Source organism: Rhea americana, unplaced genomic scaffold (assembly GCF_003343005.1).
Source record: "Rhea americana isolate MKP2758 unplaced genomic scaffold, rheAme1 scaffold_322, whole genome shotgun sequence".
Taxonomy (NCBI): Eukaryota; Metazoa; Chordata; class Aves; order Rheiformes; family Rheidae; genus Rhea; species Rhea americana.
The window spans coordinates 354703-369732 of record NW_028186449.1 but is presented as its reverse complement, the minus strand read 5'-3'; the positions used below and the strand labels follow the sequence as shown (position 1 = coordinate 369732).

Genomic DNA, 15030 nt, shown 5'->3' with positions numbered 1-15030 from the left:
GCTGTTTTGTTTGTTTGTTTTTAATGTCAGGATCAGTAAAAACATTCTGGATTATGAAAACTATTAAGCCCATGACACAAGAAACACAGCGCAAATTTAAGATAAGTTAGAAATGTGAGTTAGATTCAATTAAGCTATTTTTGCACAAGGCTTTTTTTTAATCTTTCCACTAGAGGGCATGATCTACTGTACAGCTAGTGAAATAAGTTAAAAAAAAGAATATATAACCAGAAGTTGTTTTGTATAAACATTTGCTCTTTATACGAAATGAGCATTTTATGGTAAATGATAGCATGAAATATATCTGAAAGAGATTTGGCATTCTAGCATATTTGCTGTAATATATAACGGGGGTTTTTTTGAGTAGCGTTTCAAGTAATACTTTCTGTGGCTAAAATAGGAAAAAGCTGGATTAAAAACCTATTTTGATTTATGGTTTTTATTTATCAAATAAAAAATATGATAGACTGCTTAACTTCTTAAGAACCCATACTCAGATTTCCACTGAAATTCTTTATTTTCTTAGATACCAAAAAGTTTTACAAGTAGGGTAGGGAAATATTTGTTAGAAGCTCTTTTCAGTTGTCTTTTGTTWTATTTTTATAATACTTAATTTTGGGACAAGTTGGCCAACAGTTATGTTAGCTAAATGATAGATATTGCTGAAATACCAGTGAATAGATTCCCCAACCAAAATTTCCTAAATGAAGTTACGAACGAAAAGGTAAGCTCTCGTTTTTGTTCATATTTGATCTTGAAAATTTTGGTTTGAGTGTGTTTAAGTGTCAGAAATAATACCTTATAACCATTGTTTCCGTTTTCTGTTGAGAAATATGTCCAGAAATACTGTAGGTTTTGTGTTTTGGCTTGTATTTTCAAAGTGCTTAGCACTTCTGTTTTGACTTCACCCTAAACTGTCACAGGCTGTTGCTGATCTAGAGCTGCAACAATTACCTTGTCTAGGTCTGTAAAATAAACAAATAAAGTTACGCAGAATTGTAACTTATTATATGTTTGTTAATTACATAATCTTAAATAATTGTGGTAGATAGGACAGATGGTTCTGATAAGTATTTTTAACTGAGTGTTAAGTAGAACCACTGTAGCTGCAATAAGGTTTACTAACAGCAAACTTGGATGTTCTCCAAGATCTATTTTTGAATGTTACAACATGTGTAGTACCACTCTGTATTGAAATACTGCAGAAAGCATGTCAGAACCTAGCACCACATCTAAAAATGTGTCTAATGCCAAGAATCCAGATTTTTTCAGAACATCTTACTTTAAACATTTGTTTGACCCTACTACTGGAAGTAATTTATTTTATATTGCAGCTGTGAGTATGTCAAAAAAGAAAACAGGGGAAGCATTATGGGAGTTTCTTGATGTACAATGGAGATACTTTGTTGGCAGGGTAGAGATTGTGTATGCAATCTTTTATTTATTTATATGTGCTTTTAAACTTAAAGTGAACTGAATGACTGTGCAGTGTTTATATTCCCTCCTTTCTCTATGTCTCGTTATTTTTTAAAAAATTCTTTATTTGGTTATTTTTATTTTGCTGCCAGTTATTTCTGTCTTGTTTTTCTAAGGTCGTCATCATTTGTTTTTCAACTATAATGGCAGCAAATTAGAAATTCTTGTTGAGGTGGAAATGGATAAGAATTTTAAGTGGGAGGAAAAACAATGCAGAATTATGAATTGAAATAGAATAGATAGCAATGGCATGAAATAGAAAGAGGGAGAGATTCATAGAAAATAGGGGGAAGGCAATTTCTTAAATAAACTCAATTTTTACTAATTTGTAGTTTATCAAATTTGGTACATATCAGCCTCAGACCATACTAGATCTTATGATGTGTTGAAGTTTTGGGTTTTTTGGTTGAGAATATTAGAAATTCTGAAGCCAATTTCAAAATGATCCGGAGAATTAAATTCAGGATTCTGAAAGAAATCATAAACTTGGGTTCTTTACCCAAGTCATGTCAATTTAAGCATTTGTAAGCCAATTTTATGCAAAAAAAATGAAGTTTCCAACGTTTATTGCCAGAAAATGGCTTTTCAAATGCAATACAACAAATATAAATGCTATATGAAATAGCGTTCTAGTATATTCAGAACACTTGATGTTATTTATAAAGCTGCTGTTATAGAATTAACTTTGTTCCAAGCTCCTCCTCCTGCCTATTAAAAGATATGAAAATAACTTGGAACCTTGGATTTTATAGAGGAATTTAGTTTTAGTTTCATTTTCAGTGGCTATATACATAATTTAGAATTATGCAATTACATACTAAACATGGTTTGTGGAAGTTTTTAGTTAACATTTCCTCAATACAAGCATAATATTTGCTTAATATGAGCTTTTTAATCTCTTAATCATATTAGTATTTTTAAATTACAATTCAATAAAGAAAAATGGCCATGTGTTTTTGTATTATTTTTCTCTTCCTTCTACTGTATCTTTGCAGATGCTAGGAGTCGTAGAGCATCGTCACTAATATTTCTTCCTTCACTAAATATCTAAGCAATAACTGTTAGTTGTTTGTATTCTGTAAGCTCTTTGAGTTCTATAATTTATCGTAAAGATTTTCTTGTTTCAGCACCCATACTTTTTTTTTTTTAACTCTGTTCTCCTCCAGTTTTGACTTAAAATCATGCTGCTTTACATCTGCACTCTTCCTGAAAAACKTATTTGCTACTACTAGATTTCTGTTACTGCTTGAATTAAATTGAACTTCCTTTCTGTTGTAGTTTTCTTATGGTATGTTTTTACTTTAATATGAAGTGTAATGGTTTTATCAGTCTATTTTCCGTATATTCTGTGCAGTGGTCAACTACGGTAGATCTCTGTTAAATTTCATCCATCCTTCTTCTTACTAGGCATTGATCAGGCATTTTAGGAGCACGTAGGAGTGCATGTATGTGAGTGTCTTAAACAGTTTTATTACTGCTACTAAATGTAATTCCTTAACTTTTCAGAATTCATTGTAAGCAGTCATGAATTTCACCAAGCTTCCTAAAAGGTCATCAGTGTCATGATTTTACAGAACTATTTACTAGTTTGGTAGTGTTATATGCATGAATAAAGGAGCTTATCTCTTTTATCATGTCTTCTACCACCACTGACATTCAAGACAAAGATGGAAAGCTATACATACATACATACACACATACACGTACATACATATATATATACACACATACATACATACATATATATATATATATATATAAATACTAAACTTTGAGGGAACCAGTTGCTTAACTTTTTGCCAATACTTAGTATTACAAGAATTTCCAAACATAGTTCTTTAAAGTTTGTTGTCTTATCTGCAGTGCTGCATATTTTCTCACTTTCTATATGCTTACCTCTACACTGAACAAGATGTCTTTATTAATCAGTGAACATGAACACATACTTAATCTCAATTTCATTAATTGTCAAAACTTGAGTATCATTTTAACTTCAGCTTTGTTTGGCAGACATTGTAATCATGCCTGCCGTTTTCCCTGAAGCTATGCTAATTTGTTGCTTTCTCTCCTTTTGTTTTTTATCAGGTGCTGCCAATAAACTTAAATCTCTAGTTATTTGGATTGGCAGGATAGCCTTACCTCAAGATTGGAACAACTGGCCTTTAGCCAGTCATCTTAGGTGTCTTGTTCCCCCCCCCCCCCAACCCTGAGCTCTGACACCTGTCCTGTTCAGATGTTATCTGATCTGTTCCTGCCGCTTTTCCGTTTTGTTTTTTTAACTGTTTCATTGCTCGTTGTATTTACTCATCTGAGCATGGTGCACTTGCGGGTATTAGTTTAACATGCTCGTAATTAGATGGATTTAGCTGTTTGTTCTCATATTTCTTTCATGTTTTCAGCAGCTGCCCAGAATTTGATGCTGTGTAACAGCAAGCTACTAAATTTCTTTGTATACTATTCATTTGTATATAATTTAAACAACTTTTTTCTTGTTCTTGCATCTTGAATTTTTTGTTGTCCTGTCAAGTTGTTGAGTTCCAAACTCCATGCTTACAGTCTTTGTACTTTCATTATTGCTTTATGTATTGCTTTACCTCCAGTGTAACTTTTCTGGTAAAATTCGTATCTTGTTCAACTCTCTCTTATCTCTATGAGTTTAACAGTAATTTTCTTTACACTTTTTTTGAATATTTCCTAGATGGTGCTTAGATAGAGCTCCCTACAAATGCAAATATTTGAAATACTTTTCAGATGTCATCTTTGTCTCCTTCACAATGTTCCATCAAGCTGCCAGGCTCAGATCAGAGTCTAATTGAACTCATATTTTTTCTTGGCTAATAGGTGCTCATGATCATTGCTATATTACATGAATAATGGACAGAGACATCCATTGTTTTTATAGGCAGTAATTTGGTTTCTCTGATTTCCAGTGAATTCTCTGTAATCCTGTGCATCTTTTTCCAAAGGAACTCGGCTACTGAGAGTAATCAGATTATGCATGTGAATCAAGCTCTTTACCCCTTGTCCATTATCACTTGCCATCTGGACGTCGTGTAATCGAGCATTATTTGTTTGCTTTCAAGTCTTAGCTTTGTATTTCCATTATCAGAGTTATATCATGACCTAAAATATCTATATAGGAATAACTATGGATAAAGAGCTTCACTTTTTTCTTCATGTCTTTTCTGTTGATATATAGTAGCAAATTGCAGCTGTGTTTTTTTTCAAAGAATCATAGAATCAGTAAGGTTTGAAGGGACCTCTGGAGATCATCTCGTCCAACACCTCTGCTCAGAGTCACCTAGAGCATGTTAGACAGGTTGCATCCAGGCGGGCTTTGAACATCTCCAGAGCAGAAGACTCCACAACCTCTCTGGGCAGCTTGTTCCAGTGCTCTGTCACCGTTTTTTATAGTATGGAATAAATAACTGCTTGTACATAATTTTCTTTTATTTGCTAAGCTAATTGTTTTCTTGTCTCCATGTCATAAATACATTCTTCAAAGGAAAACCTAAAGCTTAACTTAGCTTTTCTTTCTGTACCTCTGCTTTCCCTATGGGAAAATAAAAATTCTGACGTGTTTTGCCCTATTCTCTTCTATCAAATGGTTTTGGAATACTGTATGTAGGTTATTTAATTCTATTTTCCACCTCATCTTATCTAACTTCTGTGATCTGCGCCTTCTGCCAATTTTAGAGATCTTTCCTGCTTAGGCAGGAAACCAACGTTGAGTGTACTGAGAGCAATTAAATCAGCTCAGTTACCTTTTCTGAGGATGTAAGGTTGTGATTTTAGGCCAGGTCTTTCCCAGTAAAGAAGAGGARTAGAAACTGCAGATTCATTCTGAACGAAAGAAATCTGAACACCTATATACAGGAGTTCAAGATGGTGATCACTGCAGGTAACTGTAGTGCATTGGAAGAAAAATTGTTACTTTGATCATTTACCAGTACGGCATTTGCTTCTAGTGTGACAATTTGTCTGAGATGTAGAAATATATTCTTCACCAGAATCACAGAGAATCACTTTCAGAAAATCGTACTATAGCTTGTTTGTTGCGTCTTTTTTTTCCCCGATTATGTTGTAAGGGTCTTTGTAATTAAGGAGATTCGTAATTCCAGTTAAGGAATGGACTGGTTTTTTTGTTGTTGTTTTTTCTCCTTCCTCAAGAGGTCTTAAGTATCCTGGAATTTACTTTGAGTTTCACTGAATCTTCTGTCCTACTGAAAGATGCAGAATTTGTATCACTGTTGACTCTGAAATATTGTTTATGTGGGGGTCAGATGAAATCTGTTCCTCTGTAGCCCCTCTCTCAAAAAATTCAGTGTCTGAAATACTTGAACAACTTGATTTTAAACTTGATGACTTGAGTTAGACCGTCTCACTCACAGGATTGATTCACTATACTTTCATAGTTCTTTGTATAAAGCTGTACATGCAGCGATCATTGGYCCGGACTGTTGTCGTTGAACAGAGTAGTAACACTTCTGAGGRAGGAGCTCTTCTAAGACTCTCTTGTGTAATGGTGCCTAACAATATGTAGTTTCTTGGAAACAAATGAAATGGTGTTCTGCCTTCCACAGTATTAGAGACTGATGTTTCTCTCTCTGGCTAGGAACTCATCTCAGCCATCTGTGGTCAAATTTTAAGGTGTTTTAGAGCTCAAGATGGTGGTAAAAGCATATCAGGCTTCCATCTGTACATTCAGAATTTGATTGCAACCTGTTTATGTGAACAAGGAAACGCTGTCATGGGAAATGCTATCAACACTGTAGTTTGCAGCCCATCTCTAAACAGATGTGTTAAATACCACATGTTCTAGTCTGTGGCTGGCCTGCTTGGATCCCACTTGGAACACACTAAGGTCAGCTGTTTAAGTTATTGGCTTATTGAATGGGGATGTAGGGTAATGTTTCCTTAGATTCTCCCCTGACCCTGGAATCAGAGGAAATCCCAATATTAATGTCTTAGCACTGATTGCTAAAAGAAATTAGTATTGTCCTAGTCCAGAGCCAAACTGGCTGTAGAACTAAAGATAAACTTACTACTTTGTTTGTTGTTTGTTTGTTTTCTGCTCATGAGAGCCTTTCCCTCAGCAGTCTTTCTGTCAAATCATCCACAAGGTTGTTGGGATTCTGTTAGTGTGGCTGAAACAGTTTAATTCTTTTCTATATTCTCTGTAGAGATAAGCCTTTCTACCTGTTGGAGTGAATGACTAGAGTGAAGAGAATATGGTCTGTACACCAACAGTATCAGGGTGTGTTTGACTAAACATCTGGTTTGAGTTTGTATGTTCTCAGGCTTTTCTCTCTGGTGGATCAAGAAAGGGTTAGTCAAGGGGCTTTTTTKGGCAGGGGTGGGGGGAAGAGTCCACTCCCAGGCTCTTTCTACTTASAGACTTTCTCATGAGATAGCAGATCATTTAATAACCAAACATGAAATGGCTAAACTGCAGCTTCCCCTGAACTAGGGTTCAAGTGATAGCACTCAACCTTTTGTAGAATATCTTAAGATCTGCAAAGGGTTCACAGGAAGTCCTGTTTACAACTCCGATAGTCATTTCACAGCTGGTGAAATACCTAGGACTCATGCTGTCTTTGAGATGGATGTGAGTATGGGACATGCGTGCTGCTGTGCTTGATGTGGGCAAAAAGGTAATCTGAGGCAAAAATTCTAGTTTGAGTGGTTAGAGTTTCATGCTCTCAGCACGAATATAGAACAGTTTTGAAGAATAACYATTAAGTGTAAGTAATCTCTCTTGGTTGCTTGGTGTATCTGATTTTAACTTCTAGAAAGGAACTGTGTTCTGTCATATTCTGAGAAGAGAGTTTTATTTGACTTGACAACTGGAATTGTTTGACAGATTGCTTCTTTAGGAAGGGGAGAGGACAGTTCCTCAGTTGTTCAAGCAACTAGAATGGGTGTGTTTCTTCTGAGAGTTTTAGGTGAGAGGTGCAGTTTTCTAACAATGTATTTCTCTTTTCTTTAGCCATTAGACAATGTGAGCTGTTATCTTCAGCACTGCCTGTAGTGTCTTCATCTGCAAAAAAACTTAAATCCTCATTTTCCATCCGATTGAGAATGTATTCAGAATGATTTCCTTTCTGTAGGGAAAAAATTACTCCTTTGATTTTTCTTTTTTTTTCTTTTTTTTTCCTTCTTTTCTTTTGCCAGAGGTTTTTAAATGTTTAATTTTGGACTCTAAGCTTAAATATTAAAAGGCCAAAAATAGGAGGATTCAACTAGCAAAATRTGGTGACATTGTTTTTAAACATAACTGCCAGCAGTTTTAACATTGTATTGTAATTGACCTTGGCCTCTTCCAAAGATATTCAGGTTGAAGTTGGAGACTTAAGTATCTCTGCTCAATAATGAAATTTTTTAAATCTTTAACTGATTAAACAGRTAGTCTTTAAGAACCTCTAAGATTTTCCTTTTAAGCAGGAGTGAAATGGTGTAGGCTTACTGTCTTCATTGCTTTTTCRAAAGTAAATATCAAAAATGAAAGTGAGTATGTATTGATTAACAAATTTCCAGACAATATATTTTTTGTACGCTTCTTTAAATCATGACTGAAACCTCTTCTACGTGTCTCAGTCTCCTTTGCTGAAAGGAGGGGGCAGCTCAAATGAAGTACGTTCTGCAGTTTTTACCTATGTGCCTTTTGTGGTTACTTTGATAGCCTCAGTATTAATACGAAAAATCTTTTCATCTCAGTGAGAAGTTAGACTTTTATCTAGCTGTTTTTGTCTCTTCTCTGAGGTAATAATCCTTCTTTCTATGCAAGTAATCCTCTTCAGTAAACAACACTTGTGTGTTATTTGGAAGCATTGCAGTGGAAAATAAAATTTCTTTTCCTTGATGACCTTGCAATTCAGAAAATTGGTAGCATTTTATTTTTCAATAAAATAATAGTGACAAGYTTGGTATCAGTGCTGTAATTAGTAATTACATTTCAGTAACAAAATTTTCTCTGGCTCTTCAGCTGGTTTTACTATTTTTTTTTCTTTCCCCTCCAGATCTGCTTCTGGTTTTATTCTGTGATCACAGCTAAAAGAGTAGCTCTATTTCTGTAGTTGAGTCAAAGAAACAAATAATATTTTAAGTTTTCAAGCCTGATCCTGTAAACTCTGATCCCTTGATTAATTCTGATTTCAACAGGAACAGCCACATAGCAAGGATTTGCAGATCAGGATGTATGTTTTAAAAATAATTTGAATTCTAGTCTAGTGAAACATTGTTTTGTTTGTATTTATAAAGKTTTTTGGTGATGATTCTTATTGCTTCTGGTATTTCATTGATTTACGGTGATAYGAAAAACGTATCAGAGGCTTAAAAAAATCTCTTCAGATCAGAAATTTCCTTGTACTGCTAACAGAAGCTAGTTAGTGACTGAAGTGGGAAGAACATCTGCTGCCTTAGGAGTTCATTGCTGGTAGAGAGGGAAGGAAGATAAACTATATTTGTTTCCCCCTWATTATCTCTGTATTTCTAATTTTCTGTGGTAAGCTGTCCATATAATTTCAATAAGTTGCTTCAGCAAAGAAGCAGTTCTAGCGTAATGTTGATAGATCATGAATGTGCACTTCTGAGGCAGGAAGGAAGAGTTCTGTAATGTAATACGTTGGATATAATCTATCCAATACATACTGGATATAATCCTGTGAGTAAAAAAAAATTATTATTAGATAAATTAATAACCGAGGTATTAGAGATTTCTTAAAGAGCAGTTCCTTTTTTGTTGGTAAATATTTTAAAGTAATGGAATTAAAAAACAATTATTATTTAAGGAAATATCATCCTCTATACATYAAGTACTTTTTTAATTCTTTCTTCAGTTTTGGAAGGATATTGTAGAGGATACTGAAGTACGTGACCTCATTTCTGATAGAAGCAAATCTCAAGGTGAGACATCTTRACTAAACTTATTAGATATGTGTTGGTAAATACAGAAAAAGAAGAASTGATTTTATTTATTTACTTACTTATTTTGTAGAAACTCCGTCAGAAGAATGGATTTGGGAATCCTTATTTCATCCACCTCGCAAGCTGGGCATTAATGATATTGAAGGACAGCGGGTACTTCAGATTGCAGTGATTTTACGTAATCTTTCTTTTGAAGAGGGAAATGTTAAACTTTTGGCAGCTAATCGTACCTGTCTTCGGTTCCTGCTACTCTCTGCTCATAGTCATTTTATTTCTCTACGGCAGTTGGGGCTTGACACACTAGGAAATATTGCAGCAGAGGTATGTGCTTCAAAACAGAACAATTAAAATATCATTCAATGAAGGCATTACTTTAATGTTAATTAAATTAATTGCTTTTCTTGCTTGAGATCATTGGAAGCAGCAGTAAATATGTTCTCTGAATTTGTGAACAGTAGTTAGAAAACGAATATGTAAGGCCAGTCATAAAATTCAGAGCGTATGTGTCAGTTTACTTAAATAAAATCGCATGGAGAAGACTGATTGTACAAGGAGCTGTAAGATCCCTCACACTAAATTCCTTTAGTCTGTACAAAAATCTCTTCATTCTATACTATATTTAATTTCAAAATAGTACATTTGAGAAAGGGGGTGGTAGAGGGTTTTAGGTCTTGGGTAGCAGGCACCAGTATGTTAGCTGCACTCCACTGGATCTGTATCACATGTGAGACATCTCTTTCTCCTCGAAGAGATTTGAATGTAATAAAATGTACCATTCAGTCCGTTTTATATCGTTGTACAGACAAATTGTAAARGCTTATAGGCAGATATGCACAGGTACTGCTTATATTAAATGTATATGTTCAGGTACATTTAAGATAGGACAATGAGATTTGCAGGGTTTGCTGAATATATCAAAAGGATGGTATATTTGCCATGTGTCCAACTCTTCTTGAATGTTATAGTGTGTGAGAGCTRTGGTCAAGAAGCAGAAGCCTGTTGTATTAGATGTCCCAAAGAAATGGGATGATTGTGATAGTCTTTTGGAAGKAATGTTGCTCTTACTCAGGTTTTGTACTTTAGACAGTAGGCTATTTTCATGCATACTGTTGACTGCCTAGGAATAAATTTATTTTCCTTATTCTGAACAYTAGAAAGTATAATTTAAGTTTACTCACTACTTCAGAGCAGAAAAGGAAGAAGGAAGRCTAAAAAGAGTGCTAGCTACTTTAAATTGCAGAGTTCTGGTTTTGGGAACAGAAGTACAGAAGTGTCTTTTAGATGTGCTGCATTTAAAGACTTGAATATGGTATTTTGATTTGCAAATCTAAAGATTTGAGCCATTATCACTGTCTACATAGTGTTAGACATAGCTTAAATCTTTTTTTTTTTTTTTTTTTTTATCATTCTTTTGGATCCTGTTGATTTCAAAACTACTCATCTAATGTTTCACACTGTTACAAAATGCCTAATGTCAAGGGATAGATTTTTAAAAATGAGAGGTAAGGTCTTGAGATATTCTTGTTGTTATTGTTGTATTAGAATAGTAATTATTCCTGTTAAATTGTTTTGTATTCATTTTTCAGGCATGGAAATCTTGGCGAATCTTTGTAAGGCTGAAGATAATGGTGTCTTAATTTGTGAATATGTAGATCAAGAATCCTACAAAGAGATCATATGTCATCTCACGCTACCAGATGTGCTGCTTGTAATCTCAGCACTTGAGGTGCTATACATGCTCACAGAAATGGGAGAAGTGGCCTGCACAAAGATTGCTAAAGTAGAAAAGAGCATAGGTAAGGGAGAAGCAAGACAAAATCTGTTGTGCTTGTTTGTGTTGGAAGAAAGAATCAAGAATATGTCATGTTCAGCTGTTGAAATACATGGCTTGTGTGTTTGTGTGCAAAGTAGAGATGGATGTTACAATATGAAGTTTTACTAATTTACTCCATTTCCTCCAAAAATTGATGATGCTGATAACTTTATATATATATATATATATATATATACACACACATATACATGCCAATTTTAAAGGAAATCAGTATGTCTTAGTAGCATTCATTTGTTTGTCCTAATGTCATTGTCGGTTTTGCATTTAATACTTTAGATACATTAGTATGTCTGGTTTCTATGGACATCCAGATGTTTGGAGCTGATGCACTTACTGCTGTAAAACTCATTGAACATCAGTGTGTTAACCAGCAAGGAGTACCTGATGTCAGACCGCAAGTAATGGAGCATGGTTCSTCACAGGCCCATGCAACAGCTGTCCCAGGTTAGTATCACTGTGAGACAAGATACTTGTCTACAATTTYTTTTTTTCATCCTCTGTGGATTTCTGATTAATTTATATAAATACATATAGCATTATACATAATATAGGTTATTTTTTACAGACCCTTCATAAAATATGTAAGTATTTGTTATTCCAAAACTGTAGTGAAACAACTTCAAAAGTATCTTATTATCTTTCAGTTGTTAATATTAACATTTACTGAAAGTAATACACTTTTTTTTTATTATTATTTTGGCTTGTTCAGTAGGAAGCAAAAAGAATCCGTTCTGGATTGTTTCCATGATACACAGGGACGTAGAGATTTATTTTATATTGCACTTGACACAGAACAATATTGGCAGGAACATATATAATAGAACTGCAGAGACAAGAAATGCGTACAGAATCATGTCTCTATTGAAGCCACTAAACACTTAATTGTGATATGAACCAAGACTTAACTCTATCCCTTAAAGMTTGAGGGGAGAAAAAGTGTTGTCTTAATTCATCTTACCTGCAAATTAAATGATAATGATGATTAATTTCTGCAGCTTTATTTTAGTTAAAATACTTGTCCTTYTGAAAATGATGGCATGATTAACTATTATTGGTCAAAGGGAATAGTGCATGCACCTCATTTTGTCTTTACTAATAAAAGTACATAGCAAGATGGAACACACAAGATGGAACGTTCTGAGGGAAAAAAAGGAGAAAGAACCGTTAAGATAAATACTAGTTTGTGTGTCTTAAGTGTATTCTGGAATSTGTTAAGAAATCACAGAGAAAGTGACTGGAAAAGAATGTGAATAAATGATGAAGCTAAGRAACGTGAAACTAAGGAACTTATGTGACGTCACAGCAAAATTCTTTACAAAATACTTGTTTCTACTTACGAATTAAAAACATAATTGCTATGTCCTTGTGCCTGTTCTGATGGAGAATTGTACCACTCTTGAATCATTATATCATCAGCCTTAATACTGAGATCAGCTGAGAAGCTGTCCTCACTAAGTGCTTGCTTTAGAGTGCACTTAAGTGGTGGCCCTGATTTTGGCCTGACCAACTTCGTGTTGGTGAACGTTAGTGCAAATCTGTGGTCTGCATAGTGCACCTCTGTGACTTGCCTTAGTTGTGCATACTCACAAAATTAAGAAAAAATGTAGCAGTAAAAGTCATGTCTTTTAAGTGCTCCATTCAGGAGAATAATAATTGTTTCAGCAAGGGCTTTTTTTTTTTTTTTTTTTTTGTTTTTGTTTTTGTTTTGTTTTTGTTTTTTCGTTCTCCACAGCCTCTAGGGCAGCACCGCATGTTGCTCCACCACCAGGAATAGTAGAAATAGACAGCGAGAAATTTGCATGTCAGTGGTAAGTGTATAGTTCTACTCATATACTTTAATGGAAAAGAAAAAAAAAACARAGAAAAATACTTATATTTATGCATCAGATTTTTCTAGCTTGCTTCTGTTCACTGTTAGATTCACTTTTCAGAGTATAAAGTAAAACCATTCTGTCATTGCTTTGAAAAAATATGAAAGAAAAGCTCAACCAGAATGTTGACAGTTAATACTTTATATTGTTTTCTCTCTTAAAATGAAATTTGTTTTGATTTTTAACTCTAATCTTGATTTTATTTATTTATTTATTCCTTGCTCCTTAAAATTGTGGAGCAGCATTATCTGTTTAATCAGTGTTTTCATCTGTTAGTATGTCCCTGTATTATTGCACCAGTACAAAAGTGATTCTCAAATTATGAAGCTAGGGCCCAGCAAGACTGTGATCTGACTATTGTGAGTCTCAAGCAAGTTAGAAATAGATTAAATAAAGCCTCTTCCCTTCAAATTTRCTTGCTTTCATGATATCAGTAATCATACTGTTGATTACTTGTCAGATATTTAGAGGAAAAACTATTCTGCCTATGATTCTCATGTGGACTGAGTGTGATCTTTCTGAACTATATTTAACTTACATAAATCTACTCAGATTCTAAATRTTGGTATTTGACAGTTTGTGATGGACATCTCTACCTCTACTGCTCCATGCCTTGTGTATATAGCAGTTACCTCACTAATCATATATAGGTCTTCAAGATGAAGTGGATAGAATTTTTCAAAACTTGGCTTAGAATTTTCAAAACTCTATACTAAATCAGAATTTTGGTTTATTCAAACTACCAGCAGAGCTCTGAATGTACAGGAGAAGTGTTGTTACAGATTGTTGCTGCTGCACTCATGCTTCTGTTTGCACTCTGCAAAGTATTATTAATATATATGTTATGAAAAGTTTTGTATTTAGATGTTTATAGAGGGATATATGCAGTTACTGCAGTTGAATTTAGCAATCTACAAGTTGTTTTCTAGCCAAAGTTTGTTTTCTAGGCTTTTTAATTAATGAAGGGAGAAATTCCTCTATAGTAAGAGGAATTACCTTCATCTGCCTAGTCTATGATAAAATGAGTTATGATCTACTTTCTGGAGCCACCTTCTCTCGGTTGACTTATAGARAGAACTAGACACCCAGCTTGCAGGGACAGAGTTTGAGACCAGGTAAATCTTGCACTCTGTTGAAAATGTAAAATAGAAGTTTTGACTGTAAAAATAACAGGCATGCCCAGTTGCAGCCTAGTACAATACTGTCAAAAGACAAATGCAGTGAAACAAACAATGTGACATAATATGAGGAAGATTTGGAACATTTGGTTTGTTTCTGATTCTGTGTACAGCATGCTTCTCCAGCTCTCTGTACTGAGTGCTACTATTTTGTACATCAACTTTCTTCCAGTTAGTCTTAGGTTGATATAAGCCAACAAAAAATAAAAATTAGCAACCCCCCATACACACCTTTTTTCATTTTGAGAGCATAGGAATAGCCCCTTCCAAGCAGTTCCACATAATCTTTCATCGTATGTTATAGCCRTTGCTTCCTATTGAGAGAAATTGCAGAATAGTAAATTGTAAAAAGTTGAATTTAGAAAAGTTACTATCTCTTAGAAGCAACAGAAAGAAAAGGTATTTAAACTGACCTTCCTGCATGCATTATAAGCCAGCTTAGCCTGGATAAGAGTCCTCTTGTAAGGTAAGCAAATGTGACAGTACTAATCACCAAAACTAAGTGGACAGTATAAGTCCTGAATATCTTCTCTTCTGTTTGCTGATACCAGTGATAGTGTGAAAGCCTAATATGACATATCAGACAAATGTCTTATGCTACTGGGTATGTCAAATTGATTAACATCTAGACTTTCTGTTACATGATCTTAATTTTTGTAATAATAAAACTGTAACTAAACTGCAGGAGTAGTAGTATACTTATTTTTTACTGGTTGTGAGAGAACAGATAATCTAATCATTTGCT

At 34.3% G+C, this 15030-nt stretch overlaps 1 protein-coding gene across 2 annotated transcripts in view; it reads left to right on the top strand.

Annotated features, from left to right (window-relative positions):
- The window catches only part of ARID2 (AT-rich interaction domain 2), a 107937-nt gene that overhangs the window by 65459 nt on the left and 27448 nt on the right, over positions 1–15030 (top strand). For both annotated transcript variants that reach the window (XM_085310665.1, XM_085310664.1), the window contains 6 exons: positions 9315–9381; positions 9473–9723; positions 10808–10904; positions 10989–11198; positions 11513–11680; positions 12969–13044. In XM_085310665.1, the coding sequence (XP_085166791.1) occupies positions 9315–9381; positions 9473–9723; positions 10808–10904; positions 10989–11198; positions 11513–11680; positions 12969–13044 (869 nt within the window). The remainder of the gene's footprint in view (positions 1–9314; positions 9382–9472; positions 9724–10807; positions 10905–10988; positions 11199–11512; positions 11681–12968; positions 13045–15030) is intronic.